A 21,204-nucleotide genomic window follows, 5' to 3' on the forward strand; every position below is an offset into this window, starting at 1 on the left:
CTGGAGCAGGCATTTGAGGCAACTGGCTATGATATACACATGTACGTGGGTGGTGCCGCTCAGTTTAGTTTCTCTTTTCTCTTCAGCCTAGGACCTCAGCCTATGAAATGGTGCCACCCACCTCTACTAACCTAGTGTATATAATGCCTCATAGGGATGCTCAAAGGCTCGTGTCCTGAATAATTCTAGATTCTATCAGGTAAGCAGTCACTGTAACCATCACAGAACAGCTACTCTGACTGTATTTACCTTTCAGTGTCATCTACAGCCATTATAAAGACATAGTAATCACATCATTTACTTCAGAAGCTGGGATTTGTGATGGTGTAAATGAGAATGACACCATGGGTTCACATATTTGAAAGCTTGGTCTGCAGTTGGTAGAACTGTCTGGAAAAGATTAGGAGATGTGGCCTTTTTGGAGGAGTTGTGTCACCGGCTTTGAGATGTGAAAAGCTTCACACTGTTCCCAGTTAGCTCTCTCTGTCTTGTTCTTGTGCATCAGTTGTAAGCTGTCAGCTGCTGCTCTAGTGCCATGACTACCTACTTGTTGCCATACTCCCTGGCATGATGGGTAAATACTCTAATCCTTTGAAACCATGAACCCCACATTAAATGCTTTCTTTTATAAGTTGCCTTAATCATGGTATAAAGCTACAGCTTGGTACTACAAAGTGTTATATTGCTGTAACAGGCCTGGCCATGCTGTTGTTTGGAGAAATGTGAAAAACTTTGTGATTTTGAATTAGAAAAGTTGTTGAATGCTGTAAGCCTATAAGTGGATGTCAGTAGGCCATCCTAGTAGGAGTTAGGAAGACAGTAAGTAGTGCTGAGGCCATGTGGGCTATGAAGGCCCTGCTCAAGAGGTCTCATAGACGAACATTAGCTAGAGACCATGGGCTAGAGACCATTTTTGTGATAATTTGGCAAAGAATGTTGCTACATTTGCCTTTATCTGAATAATTTGCCTGAAACTAAATTGAAGAGTTTTGTTCTAATTTCATTAGTAGATTTCAAGATGGCCTAATATTGATATGTGTGACTATTAGTGATCAATCACTCTTATGCAGATTTACAATGAAAATGAAAAAGCAGAGCAAAAAAAAGTATAAAATGTACTCTTTGAGGAACAAGAAAGAACCAGGAAATTTAATGTTGGGGCCTTGATTTCTGCTGAAAGAGATAAAGGAGAAATGGAAAAAAAGGGAGTGGTGGCCCAGAGCAAGACTTCCACGTAGCTAAGCCTGCAATCTGTGAAAAGAAAAGGCCTAAGGAATTATCTGATCATAAAGAGTGACAACAAAGGAAAGCTTATATGAATGTAATTCCAGGAGGGGGCCAGGCTGCATCCCAAGCAGGCAGCAGAACTTGGCAGCATAGGAGTTCTTGGCTTTAGAGCCATGAAAGATACAGGAGTACAGGGACTATGGAATCGTCCTCCATGGTTAAGGAAAGATGCTGAGGTCAGGCATGTGGAAGATCAGAAAGGCCATTACATGACGCTGTGAAAGTGAAATCTGGATTGTGTTGGAGACCCTAGGGTGTTGGAGATGCCAGAGATGTCAGAGATGTGGCATATTTGCCAAGAAGAGCTGCAGACAGCTCTCGAGGGAGAAGCAGCATGTTGTAGTCAGCAAAGCTGGAAGGACGAGGCATTTAAGTAAACCCTTCCTCATCAGACTTGGACTTACAGGATTTGGGGGTTTCCCTTCTGTATTTCGGTTTTGTTCTGGTCCAGTATTTCCTCTCCTTGCTTCCTTTCTTCCCTCTTGGAATGATAATGTGTATTGTGCATTGGAAGTGTGTGATTTGCTCTCGCTTTTGCTATTACAGGGGATTACAACTAGAGATTACCTTGAGTCTCAGAAGAGACTTTAGACTTTTAAACAGTCATGAGACTGACAGACTGTGGAGCTTTTTGAAGATGGATTCAGTGCATTTTGTATTATGGTATGGCTATAAGCCTGTAGGGGCCAGGGAGTGAGATGTGGTGGTTTGAATGAGAATGGCCTCTATAGGCTCAGATTTCCCGAAGAGGTGGAACTGTGTGAGAAAAATTAGGGGTTGTGTGTGCTTTGAGGTTTAAAAAGCCCACACCATTCCTAGTTAAGTCTTTTTCTCTTTCTGCCTTGTGCTTGTGGACCAGATGTAAGCTCTCAGGTTCTGCTCCAAGACCATTCCTGCCTGGTACTATATATCCTGCCATGGTGGTCAAGGACTGTAACCCTCTGGAACCATGGACCTCCAAATTAACTGCTTTCTTTTATAAGTTGCCTTGGTCATAGTATTTTGTCATAGCCATAGAAAAGTAACTAAGACAGACATTTGGAATGTGAAAGGATGCACATGTGTGTGTGTGTGTGTGTGTGTGTGTGTGCGCGCGCGCGCGCACGTGTGCATGGTGTATAAATACATTTGATGGAAAATTGGTTTTACTATGTTAAGGGACTTTGTGAATAATTGTGTTTAAGTACTTTTCAAAAATAAAAAGGCTCCCAGCACTTGGGAGGCAGAGGCAGGCAGATTTCTGAGTTCAAGGCCAGCCTGGTCTACAGAGTGAGTTCCAGGACAGCCAGGGCTACACACAGAGAAACCCTGTCTTGAAAAAAAGAAAAAAGAAATAGAGATATTGAAAGGAAAGTATCTCTTTTTAAATATAGATGTAAAAAAAAGTAGATAAAACTTTGACAAGAAATATATAGAACCAAGCAATATATAAAATGGGAAGTAAATCAAGATTAAGTAGAATTTACCCCAAGAATGTAAGGTTGGTTCAACAATCAAAAATAAGTTAATATAATTCCCTGTATTAATACTCTAAAAAAAGATTATCCTATTTCAAAACTTGCAACAAAAGTGCTCTACGAAATCTAACATCAATTCTTGATTGCCCCTGCCCCCAGTCTGGCATTAAAAGTATGAACCACCATGCTAGGCTTTTTTACAAGAGTTCTGGAGGTTGAGTTCATATCCTCACATCTTTGTCTTATTTGGTGTTATCTCTTTCTTTGATGACAGTCATTCTAACTGGGGTGAAATGGAGTCTCAGTGGTTTTGATTTGTAGTTCTCTAAATGCTGAAAAATTTTAATGTACTTTTTAGATTTACTTATTTTATTATTTAAGTGTGTGGATGGTTTGCCTGCGTGTAGGTATGTGTACCATTGTGCGTGCTTGTTGCCTGTGGAGGTCAGAAGAGGGCATTAAATACCCTGGGACTGGATTTACAGATGGTTACGAGCCACCAGGTCTGCAAGAACAAGTGCTTTTACCTATCAAACCGTCTCTAAAGTCCCCTAATGCTTTTGACATCTTTGTCAAATATTATTTGGTGGTAGCTGTGCCAGCCCCAGTGATCCTCCTTCCTGTCTCAGCCCCAGCAATACTGGGCTTATAGATGCATGTGGTCATTCAGGATTTTATGCAGGTGCTGTTCTCCACCAGTTTCTGATACAGGGTCTAGTGTTGAATTAAAAGCTTGCCAGATTCTGCCTGACTAGCTAGTTCACAGACCCCAGGGATCCTCCTCTCTTTGCTATTCCAGTGCCTGGGTTACAAGCATAAGTCACTGTAGCTTTTCACATGGGTTCTAGGGATTGAATACAGGAAGGAATACTGGCTTTGACATCTCTTTAGTACTTTACTGAACATTTTAAACTAAGATATTTTTTTTTATATTCACTTTACATAAATAAATGTACATTCTTATGCATTTGTGTGTGTGTTTTCATGTGAGCATGCAGTGGAAGTCAGAGGACAACTTACAGGAGTTGGTTCTCTCCTGCTGTCATGTAGGTCGTGAGAATTAACCTCAGGTCATTAGCTTGGCGGCAAGCTCATTTACACACTGAGCCACCTTGCTGGCCCCAGTACTGATTTTTGAATGCTAGTTTTGGATACTGCTACTTTGCAAAAATGTTTATTAGTTCAAAGAGTGTTCTGATGGAACTTTTACGTGTAGGATTGTGTTATCTACAATTAGGATTAGTTTTGCCTGCTCATTCTCTGTTTACATCCATTTACTTCTTTCATTACTGCTCTTGCTAAGAAGTAAGCACTATATTGAATAAGAGCAGAGACTGGACATCCTGGTTTAAGTTTCTTCCTTAGCTAGTCTAATATTGGACTTAGTTTTGTCATATATATTCTTTAGTATGTTGAGGTTTCTTCTAATACCCTCAAAGCTTTTTATCATGCAGGAATACTGTAGTTTTAAAAGATTTTTTTTCTGTATCTATCAAGGTAACCACGTGATTTCTGTCCTTAAGGCTCTTTACATGCTTCACTACATTTACTGGTTTGTACATGTTGGACTATCATAGCATCGTGTAATGAAGCCAGTTTGGTCATGGTGTGTGAGCTGCTGCTGCTGTCACTGCTGCTGCTGTCATTGCTGCTGCAGATGCTCCTCCTCCACCACCTCTTCCTCTTCCTCCTCCTTTTTCCTTCTTCTTCCCTTTCTTCCTCTTCTCCTCTTCCTCCTTCATCTCTTCCTCCTCCTCCTCTTCCTTGTTTTCGGAGACAGTATTTCTCTGTGTAGTCCTGGCTGTCCTGGATTTCACTCTGTAAATCAGGCTGGCCTCCAACTCAAAGATCTTTCTGCTTCTGCCTCTGAGTGCTTGGATTAAAGGCGTGTGCCACTACAGCTAGTGGAGTATGAGCTTCTTAATGTGCACTTGAATTTTATTCCTACAAATTTTATATCTGTGTTCACCAGGGAAATTAATCTCTAGATTTTTTTCTTGTAATGTATTTATCTTGTTTTGGTAACAGAGTAATAGTAGCTTTATAGGATAAATTTGATAATGTTCCCTTTTTATTTTATAGATTTTTTTAAAAATACATTTTTCTTTTATGCATATGGATATTTTGTCTGCATGTACACCTGCACACCAGAAGAGGGCATTGGATCCAATGTGACTACAACTATAGACAGTTGTGAGCTGCCATGTGGGTGCTGGGAATTGAACTCAGGACCTTTAGAAGAGCAGCCAGTAGTATTCTTAACCACTGAGCCATCTCTCCAGCCCTATTTTGTTGAATTTTTGAGAACTTCTAGTTCTTCGAAGTTCTGGTATGATTGAATGAGTTTGTCTGGTCCTGGCCTCTTCATTGGAGACAGCTTATTACTGTTTCAGTAGCATGTTATAGGAAAGGTTACGTCTTTTCTGTTTCTCTTCTTTTTCATTTTTACACAGGAATTCACTTCGTAGTTCAGATTGGCCCAAACTCTGGAAATCCCCTTGCTTCAGCTTCCGAAAGACTGAGATTACAGGCATGAGCCTTGACACACCTGGGCTTTCATAGCCTCTTGGTTTAATTTTCATCCATATGAATCTAGAAATCTCTTTTAGATTTTGCAGTTTTTTGGAATGTAAGTTTTTCTTCAAGTATTTCACTGTGAACCCCAGGGTTTTATTGGAATTTGTTGAAGTATCCCCATTTTGAATCTAATAATATTGGTGTGTTCTCTCTTGATGAATTTAGATAAGGGTTTGTCAGTCTTACTTATCTCTCAACTATGTTTTCTTGGTCCTTTGTGTTGTCTTAGTGTCTGCGTTATCACCTTTATTACCTTTATTATTTTCTTCTACTGATTTTGAATTTGTCTTACTCTTTTTTTTTTTCTAAGACCTTGAGGTACATCATCAAGTCATTTATTTGAGTCCTGTTTTGAATATAACCACTCCCACCTATCTATGTTCCTCTTAGATCTGCTTCACAGTTTACAAGGTTTTGGTAAATTTCATTTTCATTTGCTTGTAGGACCCTTTTATGTTCGATGATCTTTCAGTGGGACTTGATCAGTCAAGAGTGAGTGTCAGTTTCTTATCATTTCTATAGAATGTGTAGTTTTTCTTGCCATTTATTTCTACCTGTTCTATTATCATCTGACAAAATATAAAAATTCATTTATTTTATATTTGTTAAGAATTTGTTTTTTTTTACAGTCTGTACTGGCTATTTTTGTGTCAACTTGACACAGCTGGAGTTATCACAGAGAAAGGAGCTTCAGTTGAGGAAATGCCTCCATGAGATCCAACTGTAAGGCATTTTCTCAATTAGTGATCAAGGGGGAAAGGCCCCTTGTGGGTGGGTCCATCCCTGGGCTGGTAGTCTTGGGTTCTATAAGAGAGTAGGCTGAGCAAGCCAGAGGAGGCAAGCCAGTAAAGAACATCCCTCCATGGCCTCTGTATCAGCTCCTGCTCCCTGACCTGTCTGAGTTCCAGTCCTGACTTCTCTGGTGATGAACAGCAGCATGAAGTGTAAGCCAAATAAACCCTTTCCTCCCCAACTTGCTTCTTGGTCATGATGTTTGTGCAGGAATAGAAACCCTGACTAAGACACAGTCTAAGATACGATTTGCTTTGGAGGAGTCCATGGCCACTGAAAAGGGTGTTTGCTCTGCAGCTATAGACAGACTGTTCTGTGGCTACTGAGAAGGATGTGTGTTCTGCAGCTGTTGACAGACTTCCTTAGCGATTTGATGAGCACGTTTGATCTGTACTACAGTTTAACCTTGAAGTTTCTGTGTTGAATTTGTTTAGATGATCTATTTGTTGATGAGAGTAGATTATGAAGTTGCTAGGATTGTATATGGACCTATGTTTCTTTATGTCTAGTGATATTTTCAAATTAAAAGGAATTCACATACAGTGTAATTCACTCTTTTAAAGTATGTAATTCACCAGTGTAGCATGTTCACATCATTGTATAGCCATTACCACTAATTCCAGAGCACCCACACATATTGCACTCAAGCATACATAGTCTCTCTCTGTGTGTCTCTATCTCTGTCAGACATAGACACACTCTCTCTTTGTATGTGTGTGAGTGTGATGTGTGTATGTGTTGTTCTTTTGGCAGTGTCCTCATTTCTTTTGAGACAGGGTCTCTACTGGCCTGAAATTTACCAAAAAGGCGAGGCTGGCTGGCCACGAAGCTCCAGGGATTTGCCTATCTCTATTTCCCCAGTGCTAGCATAATTTCACACTTAGGTTTTTTTCTTTTTAATGTGGGTTTGTGAGATTGAACTTAGGTCCAGTGCTTGCAAAACACTTCATATAAGTAAACATCGGGAACTCTTTCTCTACTCCCCAGAACTCTTCTATTAGCCCCCAGTCTTTTAACTATTTATACTTCTTATTTCTCCAGTTTCCCCACACAAATCAACCACCAATCCACTTTCTGTCTCTATGTAGGACAGTAGCTATAAATGGTATGATATAAAATGTGACCTTTTCTAACTGAATTTTTTTCTACTTGGCGTAATGTTTTCAAGTTTCTCCATGTTGTAGCATGCATTACTACTTCCTTCATTGTGTGGCTGCATTCATTGTGCAGACATTCATTCTTTTCCTTTTGGTGTTGGGAATCAAACCCTCAGCTTCAGTATCCAGCAGGCAGGACGTCTGCTAGCTAAGGCCTAGCTCCATGTGACTTGCTGTGCCTCTCCATTAGCCCATAGACACTGGACATTTACACTGGGCTTTTAGGAGGAGTTCTGATAGTAATATGTTTGTACATGTTTCTTGGTGATGTGTTTATAGTTCTCTTACTTTTATAGAGATTCTTGTGTCATATAACTGTTTAGCTCTGAGGAACACCTTAGCATTTAAGCCTGTGGAGGGTGTGATTGCAGTTGTCTCAGAGCATGGTCTGTCAAGTGGAAGACATCATCTATCCTGTTGTTTATTTTTATTTATATTTTAAAAGGTTTGTTGATTTATATTTATGCATCTCCGTGTGAGTGCATGTGCATATGAATGTGCTGGTGTGTGCATGTATGGAGGCCGGAAGAGGCCCTTAGGTGTCACCCTTATCACACTCTGCCTCTTCTATCGAGTCAGAGTTTTCTTGGCTAGCTTGATGCTAGCAAGGCCTAGTAACCCTCCCGTCTCTGCCCTCCTGCTGGAGACAAGTGCTTGCTGGAGCATTCAGCTTATTACATGGGTGCTGGCATTCAGGCCCCAGTCCTCACTGTGGAACGTGTGCTTAGCTGCCCGAGCTCTGTCTTGTTTATAATGACACTGGAAGCTTTGTCTTTTTACTTCTATTCAGAGTAACTTATTTTGTTGTTATTTTTCAAGACCAAATTTGTCAAACTATGTAATTCTTTCAAATGTTTTACTAAAACTCTGTAATCATTCAGTTTATATTTAAGTAAGTTGTGTCCTGAAGACCCAGTTCTGTTAATGAGTTCTTTTCCCTTATGCTTGTGTAGTCTACTGTGAGACAGATGACCTGGAGCTATTCTTATCCTTCGTGTTGGTTTGGATGAAGTTTTGAGATGTACTCTTTTATTCTGTGTGCTGTGGTTAGGGCTGCCATCTGGGGATGAAAGTAGGCTAGAAAAACACTGTTAGCATTAGTTGGTGCCACTTTGCATTTCCCAACAAGTAGCCAAGTTCCTGAAGCTGATGCTGAAGGTGCTCTGGCTTTTCCATTTTCTCAGCTGTGCTAACAGTTGACAGTAATCTAAAGCGTAGAGTTAATCGGGCTTCGGGCTGCTCTGTGAGCACAGCACTCACTGAGCCAGTGTGAGGACTAGGGTGTGTGTCCTCAGACCCCACGGAGGGGGAGGGGGAGGGGGAGGGGAGAGGCAGCACCTTCAGTGGTGCACTGCTGTAAGGTGCCCCTGCGCCTGGAAGTCTGTAAATAACATCATGTATGCCCTGTGAGCAACCGTGCTGAAACTCAGAGGAGCAACAAAAAAAATATACAATACAAAAGAAAATAATAACAAAAGAAAAAAACAAAGTGGAAGAGACATTAGCTAGAAGGGGGCTGGTTGGGAAAAGGAAGGGACCAGCAAGAGTGGAAGGGAGATAAAGTATAATGGGGAGTGTATGTGATAAAAGTCTTTATCTACATGTATAATTAATTTATGCTAATAAGCATTTTAAAATAACAAATAGAAAAACAAAGCCAGTGAATTATAAACAAAATATTTGGATAGCATTTACTTCTGGCGGTTATGAGAGGGATACATAGAGAATTTCAGTAGCTTTAGGGTGATAACAAAGAAATGGCTTATGGACTTATATCTTCTCTACATCTTATTCATGTGCTATTTTACATGTGTTGAATATATTATGATGATAATCTTAATATGTAAACTATCCATGACATATTGATACTGAAAAGAGTGCTGTGGTGGTATCCTGAGGCAATGCAAGCCTTTGTTGCGTATGATACTTACAGTTAGCTAACATGTGTAGTTTCTGTATTAGTTACTTTTGGATCTGTGTGACTACAGCACCTATCAGAGACAGCTTAAGGGGATAATGGTTTATTCTGGTTCACGGTTTCAGAGTGTTAGAGTTGGTTATGACAGGGAAGGCATGGTGGGACAGCTCAATTCCTGGTAGTAGGAGCACGTGGCAGAGACCGATCATTTAATCACAAATAGGAAGCACAGAAACAGCTGGTTCCACAGCTTCCCTCAGCAGCCCCCAGGGGGCTGGGTGGGACTCGAGAGCTTCTAACATTTCCGTGGTTGGGTGCTGCTTGGGTTTGGTGTCTGTATCTTTCTACTTGAAAGTAAAATTCTTTGGAAGCAGAAGAGTCTCTTTTTGAAAACAACTTGTTTTGGACTGGAGTGATGCTCAGCAGTTAGGAGCACGCAGTGCTCTTGCAGAGGATGGTGTGGGGTTCCCAGCACCTGTGTTCTGTGGCTTGTAACCTTAGCTCCAGGGAATCCTATGCCCTCTTCTGACGTCCTTGAACACTGCATTCATCTGTGTAGCCCTACTCACAGAGACACACACAGTTTAAAAAAACAATCTTTTAAAAAAGTTAATTTACCTTGCCTTTTCCCCTTTGCTTACTGATTCTCCCAAACCCAGTCCCTCTCCCTCCCATATTAACGATGAAAATGTGTACAACAGAGGCTCTCATCAGTCATAGCTGCACTGCTTTGGCATAGTTTTGACCCAGCCTGTCTTTGATGCCAGAGTCAAGTCAAGAGATGTATTTTATTTTATTTTTTTGTTTTGTTTTTTGTTTTAAGATTTATTTATTTATTTAATGTAAGTACACTTAAGCTGTCTTCAGACGCACCAGAAGAGGGNGTCAGATCTCATTAGGGGTGGTTGTGAGCCACCATGTGGTTGCTGGGATTTGAACTTCGGACCTTTGGAAAAGCAGTCGAGTGCTCTTACCCACTGAGCCATCTCACCAGCCCCAAGAGATGTATTTTAAAGACATCTATCTCTACTTCATAGTGATGAAGCGTTCTTTACAAGTGGAGAAATATATTTGTTTTGTTGGGAATTCAGATCCACTGTGACACAACATAATGTATAGCACTGATTTGAGTTGGTAGTTATGCTTGGGATGGATGGCCCTGCTAGCCTTTAGCCCATAGTGTATTTCTGGAGGGGAGACTGCAAAGGCATGTGGATATGGATATTAGGTAAGTGTTAAGGAAAGGAGCTAGGCATTTGCTCTCTTATTATGTAGAAAATTATTTTAAGTTTTTTAAATGTGTTTGTTTACAATCAGCCAGTGCAAGGGATTGAGCCTCTCACATTCTAGACTAATGTGCTTTTTTTTTTTCCTAGCTTTGGGACCATCTGGATCACACAATGTTTTTACAAGATTTTAGACCATTTCTAAGTAGCAATCCACTGGACCAAGATAATAGAGCCAATGAGAGAGGTCACCAAACTCACACTGACTTTTGGGGACCAAGTCGGCCTCCAAGGTTGCCAATGACAAGAAGATACAGGTCTCGCGGAAGTACTCGTCCTGACAGGTCGCCAGCTATTGAAGGGTGAGTTGTTTTGAGTTAAGGGCTGTTTAGATTGTTACTGGCACAATCCAATCTTTATAAAGTCCTCAGACTTTTGTGAAAAGACAGAAATATAAACAGGATGAAAATGAAGCTAAACTGAATGTCATACTCAAGAATTATCATTTAAGGATTGGTGATTAAATAGCCAGGCAGTGGTGGCTATTTAATCCTAGCACTTGGGAGGCAGAGGCAGGTGGATTTCTGAGTTCGAGGCCAGCCTGGTCTACAGAGTGAGTTCCAGGACAGCCAGGGCTACACAGAGAAACCCTGTCTCGAAAAAACCCAAAAAAAGACAAAAAAAAAAAAAAAAAAAGGATCGGTGATAAAATAGAGAGTGGTATATCTAATACACTTCGGTAGCATTTTTTATTAACATCTCAGAGGGGATTTGTCAAATTTTAGAAAAGGCTAAGTTTGATACTTCGTGCTCGTAAGCATTTGGCAGGCTGTGAAGAGCATGAGTTCAAGACCAACCTGGGCTAAATATTAAGACCATGCCTCAAAAAGAATGTGGTAGCATACACCTTTATTCCCAGCCCTGGAGAGGCAGAGGTACATGGCTTTTTGGAAAGCCACTCTGGTCTACAGAATGAATTCCAGGACTATACAGTGAGACCATGTCTCCAAAATAAAAAAGAAGATAAATAGATAAAAAGAAAAAAAAGGAAAAGAAAAAGAAATTTGAAAGATACCAAAAGGTAAACCAAGTATATCCCACAACATTGGGATCTGTCTTAGTTATGAATGAAAGCATGGAGTTGTGCATGTGGTTTCAGAGAGAGGGCTAAGAGTCCACTGTAGCAGGACAGCATGGCTGGAACTGAGAACTCAAATCTCCATCCATAGTAGGAGGTAGAGGGAAGGTACAGTGGGAATGTCTTGGGCTTTTGAAACCCCTAAACTTGCCCCTAGTGATACATTTCATCCAACGAGGGCACACCTCCTAATGCTTCTTCGCAAATAGTTCCAACAATTGGGGGCCATTCTCATTCAAACTACTGCAGAATGCAGAGATCTGATTTAAAGATTTAAATAGATGAGAACTTAATATGAAATCACATAATATGAAATCACTCTAGCATATCCTCTCCCATACCCTCCATCTTAAAACCATTTTTTTTTTTAAATAGGCTATTTGGAGCTACCAGGTAGCTCAGGCTGGTTTTGAATTCCAGATCCTCTTGCTGTAGGCTCCCTGCTGTAGGCTCCCAGTTGCTAGGTGCATGCCACCAAACCTGCTCTGCACTACATTTTTGTTAAAGGAAAAGGAATCTTTTTCTACTGCCCCTTACTGTGTGCTCAGAATATTTCCTGAGCACTGTGTCCTAATGTTTCCTGCCCACAGATGTGAGGCGAGCTAGGTGAGCATAGCGTTAACTTTGTATCCTTTATTGTGAGGTGGCAAGGAGGGTGCTGTGGAGGTTGGTTTATGACTAGCCAGCTGCGGTGCCTGCTGATCACTTAGACTAGAGTAAACACTGTGTTTGAACTGAGTTTGGTGGCACATGCCTGTAACCCCAGCATTTGGGAGAATCAGGAGTTCAGCTCTCTAGTGAGTTTGAGGCTAGTCCAGGCTCCACAAGCCTTTAGATGAAACAAACTAAACAACAATAAAAAGCATGTATCAGGTGAGTTGTACTGTATAGTCAATATTTTTTTCAATGTGTAGCAATCTTCTGAGGATTTTTATTGTATTTATTTTTATTGTAGGTTTGTAAGTTTAGATTTTGGCTCTGTTTTGTACATTTTGGTCATTTAAATTATTTCTTGATGAATTCTTTCCTTTATATAATCACTATTATATATCTTTAAATAGATCCACCTGTTTTCAATTTATTTCAATTTTAGATGTTGTATTGTGAAGTGAGACTGCATGTTTTTATGTGCCCAAACGTGGACCGTATAATCAGTAGCAGTTTTTTTCTTCTTCCTTTTCTTAGCAAGTGGAGACTATTTCTTGAACTATGTATGACCAGAAAATATCAGATTACTTGCTAAGGGTTCTTGATGTAGGGAATTGATGTGGAATCTACTTTTCACTATTGGGACTCTAACAGTCTGCTGTCAGGAATCTGGGATGATCTCCCAACACACACATGCTCTCTTATGAAGATCCAAGGAGAATACTAGTTTTTTACTTTGTAAAGACGTTATGCTTACAGATGCTGCAGCCACCCTCCAAGTTATGGATGGAGGGTGTGGCGGATGCTGAGGACGACAGGGGAGGATGAAGAGGGATGTGCTCTATTGACTTCGTCCCCAGCCTCTAGAATGGAATTAAACACATTTTCTATTGCTTATAATCTTTTCTTTTCTTTCTTTCTTTCTTTTTTTGCTTATAATCTTCCCACATTGTTCTGTTTAGACTAAAACACAAGGTTATTAATATCTTTCTTCCTATTAGACTTTTTAAAATCTTCTTGTCAGATTGCGCTTTCCATGGCCTACATCTTAAGATCCTGTTCACCTATTTCAATAGACAGTACTTTTCAAAAAGTAGTTGTTGAAGAATAGCCTTTGTGAGATTATCAGTGTGTTCTAACCAGGAGTTCCTCTGAAATATGCATTTCCTGTGGCTGTTCACTGACATAGAGCACTGCCTTAGTCAGGGTTTCTATTCCTGCACAAACATCATGACNAAGAAGCAAGTTGGGGAGGAAAGGGTTTATTCGGCTTACACTTCCACATTGCTGTTCATCACCAAAGGAAGTCAGGACTGGAACTCAAGCAGGTCAGGGAGCAGGAGCTGATGCAGAGGCCATGGAGGGATGTTCCTTACTGCTTGCTTCTCCTGGCTTACTCAGCCTGCTCTCTTATAGAACCAAGACTACCAGCCCAGAGATGGCACCACCCACAAGGGGCCTTTCCCCCTTGATCACTAATTGAGAAAATGCCTTACAGCTGGATCTCATGGAGGCATTTCCTCAAGTGAAGCTCCTTTCTTTGTGATAACTCCAGCTGTGTCAAGTTGACACAAAACTAGCCAGTACAAGCACTTTTGCTAACATAAAAGTAAACTCGCATTGTTCATTTATTCTACAATTATTTATTGAATGCTCAAAAAGTGTATACTTTGTCCTGTAATGGTAGGTGTTTAAATTATATCTCATTTATGAGTAATTAGAGCCAGAACATACTAGCTCAATTCACCGTCAAATGAAGCTGACTTGTGTCAGAAGACCCACTTGTCGATTGACATCTGGAGGTATTGCCTCCTCACCTGATTCCGTCTTTGGATTTCTCAGACACCAAGAAATGAGAATGCTCAGAGGATTGGGTTGGTTTGCGTGGAGTTGATGGTCTTTAGAAGGAATTTCACTCAGATTATTAATATTTCACCTTAAAGTTTTTAGAATGGAAAATATTTGTATCTATTAGTTCTGTTTAATTAACTTTTGACAAGTCATAGAGGGACATGGTTTGCATATAGCACATTGAAACTTATCTTTATTTTAGTACCCTCTCCACCCCCATTCTTAAAGACAAATCTCATAGTCCCAGCTAGTCCGGAACTTGCTATATATATAGAACAGCCTGGCCTTGAATTTGTGATCTTCCTGCGTCCACTTCCTGATTACAAGGATTACAGGCTTGCACCACCATGCCCAGTTTGTGAAGTGTTGGGGATTGAGCCAGCCCAGGGCTTTGTGCAAGCAAGGCAAGCACTCCATTAGCTAAGGTACATCTGCACCCAGAAGGGCCTTTGATTGTTATCCTGCATCTAAGAAAGCTTTCTACTTACACAGTATGTTTTAAAGAAGTCATCCCTAAATTTTAGCATCATAGCCTTTTGATACCAGTCACAACTTAGGTTTTAAGAATTGACATTGGTTGTTAACTTCCCCCCTTATTTTAAAAATGTTAGTGTTTACTTTTTTTTTTTTAAGATTTATTTATTATTATATCTAAGTACACTGTAGCTGTCTTCAGATGCACCAGAAGAGGGCATCAGATCTCATTACAGGTGGTTGTGAGCCACCATGTGGTTGCTGGGATTTGAACTCATGACCTTCGGAAGAGCAGCCGGTGCTCTTAACCACTGAGCCATCTCTCCAGCCCATAGCGTTTACTTTTTAAATGGATTAAAAGATGGTGTAGTGGCTATTCCTGGTTGCCAACTTGACTATATCTGGATTGAAAAATAATCCAGAAAAATTCTCAAATAAATGAAGTGAAGGCTACATTGGATCATGGCAAAAGTCAGTCTCAGCCAGTGAATCAATTTCCAGACTTGAACCAGTTTGCAGACCCAGAACCCCTTGAATGAAGGGGTGGCCAGGTTCCCCTGAGGAAGGATCTTGATAGGACACCTAAAATTTCTGCTGTCAGTCTTTCTCCAGTTCTTCCCCAGAAGGACCTATATAGCCTTTTATAAGGGTAACTAACTGTACACTGTGAGAAAGGAAATAATCAGACTTTCCAGGGTCTATTGGATACTGGTTCTGAATTGACAATGATCCCAGGAGATCGATCCCAAGAAACATTGAGGCTCTCCAGTTAAAATAGGAATTTATGGAGGAAAGGTGATTAATGGAATTTTGACTGATGTCTGACTCACAGAAGGTCCCTGAACACAACTTGTGGCCATTTCCCCAGTTTCAGAATGTATAATTGGGGTTGATACACTTAGAAATTGGCAGAATTCTCATATTGGTTCCCTGACCTGTAGAGTGAGGGCTATTACAGTTGGAAAGACTAAATGGAAGCCTTTGGAGTTAACAGTGAATCAAAAACCAGTATTGTATTCCTGGAGGAATTGCAGAAATTACTGCCACCATCAAGGACTTGAAAGATGCAGGGGTGGTGGTTCCCACCACATCTCCCTTTAACTCTCCTATCTGGCCAGTGCAGAAGACAGATGGATCATGGAGAATGACAGTTGACTATCGAAAACTAAATCAGGTAGTAACTCTGATTGCAGCTGCTGCACCAGATGTAGTTTTGTTTTATTTTGTTATAGTTATTCTTTCAATTAAAAAAATATTTATTTTTTATATCCAAGTACACTTGTAGCAGTCTTCAGACACCAGAAAAGGGTATCTGATCTCACTACAGATGTGAGCCATCATGCAGTTGCTGGGATTTGAACTCAGGACCTCTGGAAGAGCAGTCAATGCTCTTAACCACCGAGCCGTCTCTCCAGCCCTATTCTTCCAGTTTAACATCAATTGGTATATAAGTTGAGATACTAAAAGAATGCTCCCAAGGGATATTGCCCCATTGTAAATTTACAAATGCATTCACAACTGTACATGAAACAGTTATGTCATGTTAGGCATATTGTTATTGTTTTATGCGGACATGAGATATTATTTATGTCAAGTTGACAAGGAGTAGATTGTAGTGGCTATTCCTGGTTGTCAACTTGACTATATCTGGAATGAACTACAATCCAGAATTGGAAGGCTCACCTGTGATCCTAATCTTGAGGCTGGGAGATACAAGTTTCTGACCTGGATCTTGTAATGGAGATCTCGAGGCATAGTGGCTATGAATTCCAGGAGACTAAGGCAAGGAGATCTCAGAGTTCAAGGTCATCTGGGACTGACAGCATTACAAAGAAGCAGCCCCAGTTAAACTTTGATATTGTAATCTTACAAACTTTTAAATAGACATACACAATGCATGTAGTTGAAATAGGCTCAATCATATACATGTTTTATTATTATTTTATATGAACATATCTCTTCATATACATCCAGTTTGTCCCCATCTAGGGGTTCTCTTAATTAATCCAACAGACATTGCTTTTCCTCTTACCAATGGTTCTTTTAGATGTTGTGCACACAATAGTGAGCGCAGTCATGAAAAAGTATCTTTTTGTGGATTTTAAGTACTAATGAGGAAAAGTAGGCAAAATGTTGAGTGTTGAGCAGTGCTGAGTGTGAGGTAGCGTGCAGGGAATGGAGAGACATAACGGTTCCAGAAGGACTCAGCAAAGGCCTCACTGAAAAGGTTAAAGAAGTATGTGAATAGACAAAGGAAGTGAAGGACAGAGCTAGAACATGCCCCCAAGGAGATACACCGATGTGGAGCAGAATTAAGTGAGGCGAGTATTAGGAGATGAAGTCTCAGGGAAGTTTTTGGCTTGTGGCTGGGAAAGTAGGTAATCTAAGGGCTTTTACTTGAGTGGACCCTTAGGTTTAATTTATGTCTGTCCACTCAGGAGAGCAGAGTAGAGAACTGAGGGCAGGGAGAGAGTTGGAGAGCGACCTAAGAAGCCACTGCCTTAACCTGAGCTAGAAACACCAGTGACTTAGATGAGAATAATAAAGACTTGTTTGAGTGTAACGTTGAGTATGGGCTACAGCATGTAACAGAAAAAGAGAAAAGGGGGTCACAAGGTTGCTGGCCTGAGGGACTAGAAAAGTGGGGACATGGAAAGCACTAAGAAGAACAGTTTGGACCAAGAAAACATTAGCGATTTTGTAATTTGGGACATGGTGAGTTTGAAGTGTTTGGAGGTGTCAAGTGCAGGTAGTGAGCAGACAGCACATTTGGCTGGAAATAAAATATGGAAGTTATTGACAGTTTGTGGTATTTTAATTTAGAAAGTTGGATATAAGAAGTCAAGAAAAAAAAAATAGAACTTCTTGGCATGGCAACCTATACCTGTATTTCCAGCACTTAAGAAACTAAGGCAGAGGAATTGCTGTGAGTTTGAAGCCCTCTGTATTCCATAGCAAGTATCAGCCGGTGCTACACAATGAGATCTTGCCTCAAGGAAAAACAAAACAAAACCAAAAAACAACAGAAAGAAAAGGAAAAAAAGAAAACAGAACTCAGAGACCAGGCCTGGGAGAATGAGCCAGGCATACCATGGAACTGTGTGAGGAGTCTCCTGTGGGCTCAGCGTGGGACTCCCCTCTACATTTGTGGGTTCATTTTGCTCTTCTGTAGACTAGTTGAAAGTGCAAATACATCTACCCCCTTTTACATACTTTTAACATTTACCTTTAAAAAGAAATTATGTAACCACAAGAACTATAACAGAAAAGTCAGTATAAATAGTGTGTCTGTTAGCTGAGGGTAATTTCTGAACAAAACTTACTGGGACCACTCTGAGCAGCCTCTCTTTGGTACTTCTTTTTTTTTTTTTTTTTTTGGTTTTTCAAGACAGGGTTTCTCTGTATAACCCTGGCTGTCCTGGAACTCACTTTGTAGACCAGGCTGGCCTCGAANGAACTCACTTTGTAGACCAGGCTGGCCTCGAACTCAGAAATCCGCCTGCCTCTGCCTCCCGAGTGCTGGGATTAAAGGCGTGCGCCACCACCGCCCGGCTTCTTTGGTACTTCTGACTTTTAGAGGGTGAGGAACAGAATGAGAACGAGCCCTGTTAAGGAGGTGACCCTGGCAGACTCCGCATTTGTAACAGGCTGGCTGCAGAACTTCAGGGGATGCAGCTGCTTTCTCACTGTTTACCTGCTTGTCAGTTCACCAGTGTGGTAACTGACTCTGCGTGCTCCTAGTAAGCAGGAGGGCCTTGTGTGAGTTACCCTAGCCTACATTTACTGTCTCATTCTTTCTGCAGCTCTGGCAATGAGGAACAGCTTAGCTAGGTGGTTCTGGCGAAGGGTTCCAGTTAGGTTATAGCTAGCATGCCTTCTGTGGGGTAGTCATTTGAATACTTGAACTGGACGTGGAAGACCTGCTTCTGAGATGGCTCTTTCTCTTGAAAATTAGCAGGAGCCTTAGCTTGCTCACCATGTGTCTCTTCATAGAGCCCTTTCCCCGTCCCCGTGACTTGGCAGCTCTTTTAGAGTAGATGATCCAATATAGATAGAGGGAGAAGGAAAGAAATCACGATACCTTTTGGTATTCTAATCTTGCAAGCCACAGTCACTTTAGTCATAACTTATCTAGAAGTTGATCACTAAGTCTAACCAAGTTTGAAGGGAGAGAAGTATTGGATAATTTGTAGGCATATTTGTCCTATAGTCTGATATTGGCTGATAATCAATATAACTGAAGTTATGTTGATTAGCTTAATGCCCCCTTTAAAAAAGGAAATGGGTTCAGAATTCCATTGGGGCAGCATCCTTTGGACCCTTTCTCACCCTGGTGTCAAAGATCCAAGGAAATATTTTGAAATGAACATCTAACCTAATTTAAAAAATGTTGTTAGTCTAAAAATTGCAGAACTCACAAAGAGCAACAATGAACACATGCACCATAGGTAATGGACTGACTTCTGTTGGTGTCTTTTGTATAACAAGCAATGGAAACTATTGGAGTGTTGATTGTTGTGTAGTCAGCCACGATTGTCTGTGGAATACTTCTTATGTGCTGTTTTATCTCACGTTTCCTCTCTTAACAGAATAATACAACAGATCTTTGCAGGATTCTTTGCAAATTCTGCCATTCCTGGATCCCCACACCCCTTTTCTTGGTAAGTGACCATTCTTTCTCTATATTACAGTGCTTGAGTAGTACCATTTTAGGTGCTAGCATTTCTGTACCACATAGAAAGAAAACTTGCATAGGTGAGTATGTGGATGTGCCTGGGATATTGGATTACCTTTTTTTTTTTTTTTTTTACCAAACCAAACTCAGTCAGAACTCACTTTTCCTTGTTGACGTTCAGAGCAGCTGGCCTGGTCCCCTAAGATGCTGCTCGCCATGCCTGGTTGTTTTCTGTCTTGGTTTGAGTTATATTGGGTGGGAAATGAGATGGTCCCTGCCAGGCTTCAGATCACACAGAAAGTAAGTTTTTCTTACGGACCACACAGAAAGAATTCCTGAAGTTGAGATCAACATATCATTTTATCTTCTTTTCTTTTTTTTTCAAACATATTTTTTTAAAAGATTTATTTATTTTATATATGAGTACACTGTAGCTATCTTCAGACACACCAGAAGAGGACATCAGATCCCATTACAGATGGTTGTGAGTCGAGTCACCACGTGTTGTTAGGAATTGAACTCAGGATCTCTGGAAGAGCAGTTAGTGCTCTTAACCACTGACCCATTTCTCCAGCCCTACCTTCTTTTCTTAAAGTAAGAAAGTTTCTCAAAAAACCAAAGCTACACTTAGTTCAGTTTCAATGACACTTAGGTGTGTACGTAGGGCTTGCAGATGTCTTCCTAAAGCCATCTTCCCTGCAGTTATTTGCGGTTTCTAATATTGCCACAGAAGGACTTTGTGTGCAGTCCTTCCCTCATCTGCTCCACTTTACAGCCTCTGGTAACTTTAGGTGTGGTCTAGCTAGAGCTTGTGCCTGTCACCCAAGGCACTGCACCAACAGCACCAAGAAAGAAGTCTGGCCAAGTCCCTTTGTAAGTGCTGAGCCACGATTCACAGGAACTGTTGTGACCGCTTTTCTACCAAAAGTCCTTACTGTGCAGGGCACGTGCCGCCTCTTTGAATGAGGGAAGTCTGCTGTAGATTTGGGCCAGCCAAAACACTTTTTTTAAAAAAAGCACAGTGTCCTGTAGCAGCTAGAGGGTATCACATTTTGTCCCAGCTAGGTAAAAAATTGTTGAGAATAAAAGCATATCTGTAGACAATCTGTTTAACTTTTCAAATATAGAGACTTTGCTTGCCTCTGGATTGTAGAGGACTAGTGACTTGGAGCTCTGAGAGAGCAGTACTCCACTGCTAGATCCACTGTATATATGGCAGAGAGCCTGATCACCCCACCTAATCCTGTCTGTCTCATCTCACGTATAGGAGCGGGATGCTGCACTCCAACCCTGGGGACTATGCCTGGGGTCAGACAGGCCTTGATGCCATTGTAACCCAGGTGAGGAGCTGCCTTTTGAGAGGGTGTCTGTTTGATGTGTCTCATGGTTCCACAGACTCCTGCTACTTTCTGAAATGTTAGTCACTCTTCTCTCACCGATAGTGTGAGCTTTTGGGTTTCTGTTTTTACTAAGAGGATGGATGGGCTATGGGCATCCATAATTTCCACGTTCCTACGAGGCATCCCAGGATTTCTAGAGGATGACTTTACCACTGGAAGAAGTAAATACTTTTCCTGTAACAAGAAGTTCATTGAAATTTGTCCTCTTGTTCAGTCCTGTGAAAAACAGACATTTCACGGAAGACTAGGGTCTCCCGTGTTAGCAGGGGTTTCTGCCAGACCAAGCAGAGTAGAGGAAGAAAGCAGAGATGAGAGCTCCCCATGCTGTATAATGCTTCCACTTGTTTATGTTCATTGTTACTTGATTGGTTTTCATTTCCCTGTGGACTGTTGAGAATAGAAAGCACGTTGTTTATTTCTAAGTCTTCTCATAGTCAGTAATAAATATATCCATCTCTTGGCTTTTTGCTGCTATCCATACTTCCACGCCTTCCTTCTGACTGAATAAAAATTCTAATCAGTTTATATTGGTTTTTATTAAATTATAATTTTATCCAGGACATCACAACTCTTTTGGTGTCTTTTTTTTTTTTTTTTTTTTTTT

General features: G+C 40.8%; 1 protein-coding gene across 2 annotated transcripts in view; it reads left to right on the forward strand.

Annotated features, from left to right (window-relative positions):
- Nucleotides 1-21,204, forward strand: part of Rnf115 (ring finger protein 115) — a 68,283-nt gene that overhangs the window by 41,283 nt on the left and 5,796 nt on the right. Inside the window, exons 4-7 of one of the 2 annotated variants that reach the window (XM_021157721.2) lie at nt 5,766-5,813; nt 10,565-10,776; nt 19,115-19,186; nt 20,468-20,540. In XM_021157721.2, coding sequence (XP_021013380.1) covers nt 5,766-5,813; nt 10,565-10,776; nt 19,115-19,186; nt 20,468-20,540 — 405 coding nt within the window. The remainder of the gene's footprint in view (nt 1-5,765; nt 5,814-10,564; nt 10,777-19,114; nt 19,187-20,467; nt 20,541-21,204) is intronic. The other variant, XM_021157723.1, reaches the window with a different exon arrangement.

The sequence above is a fragment of the Mus caroli genome, chromosome 3 (assembly GCF_900094665.2).
Source record: "Mus caroli chromosome 3, CAROLI_EIJ_v1.1, whole genome shotgun sequence".
Taxonomy (NCBI): Eukaryota; Metazoa; Chordata; class Mammalia; order Rodentia; family Muridae; genus Mus; species Mus caroli.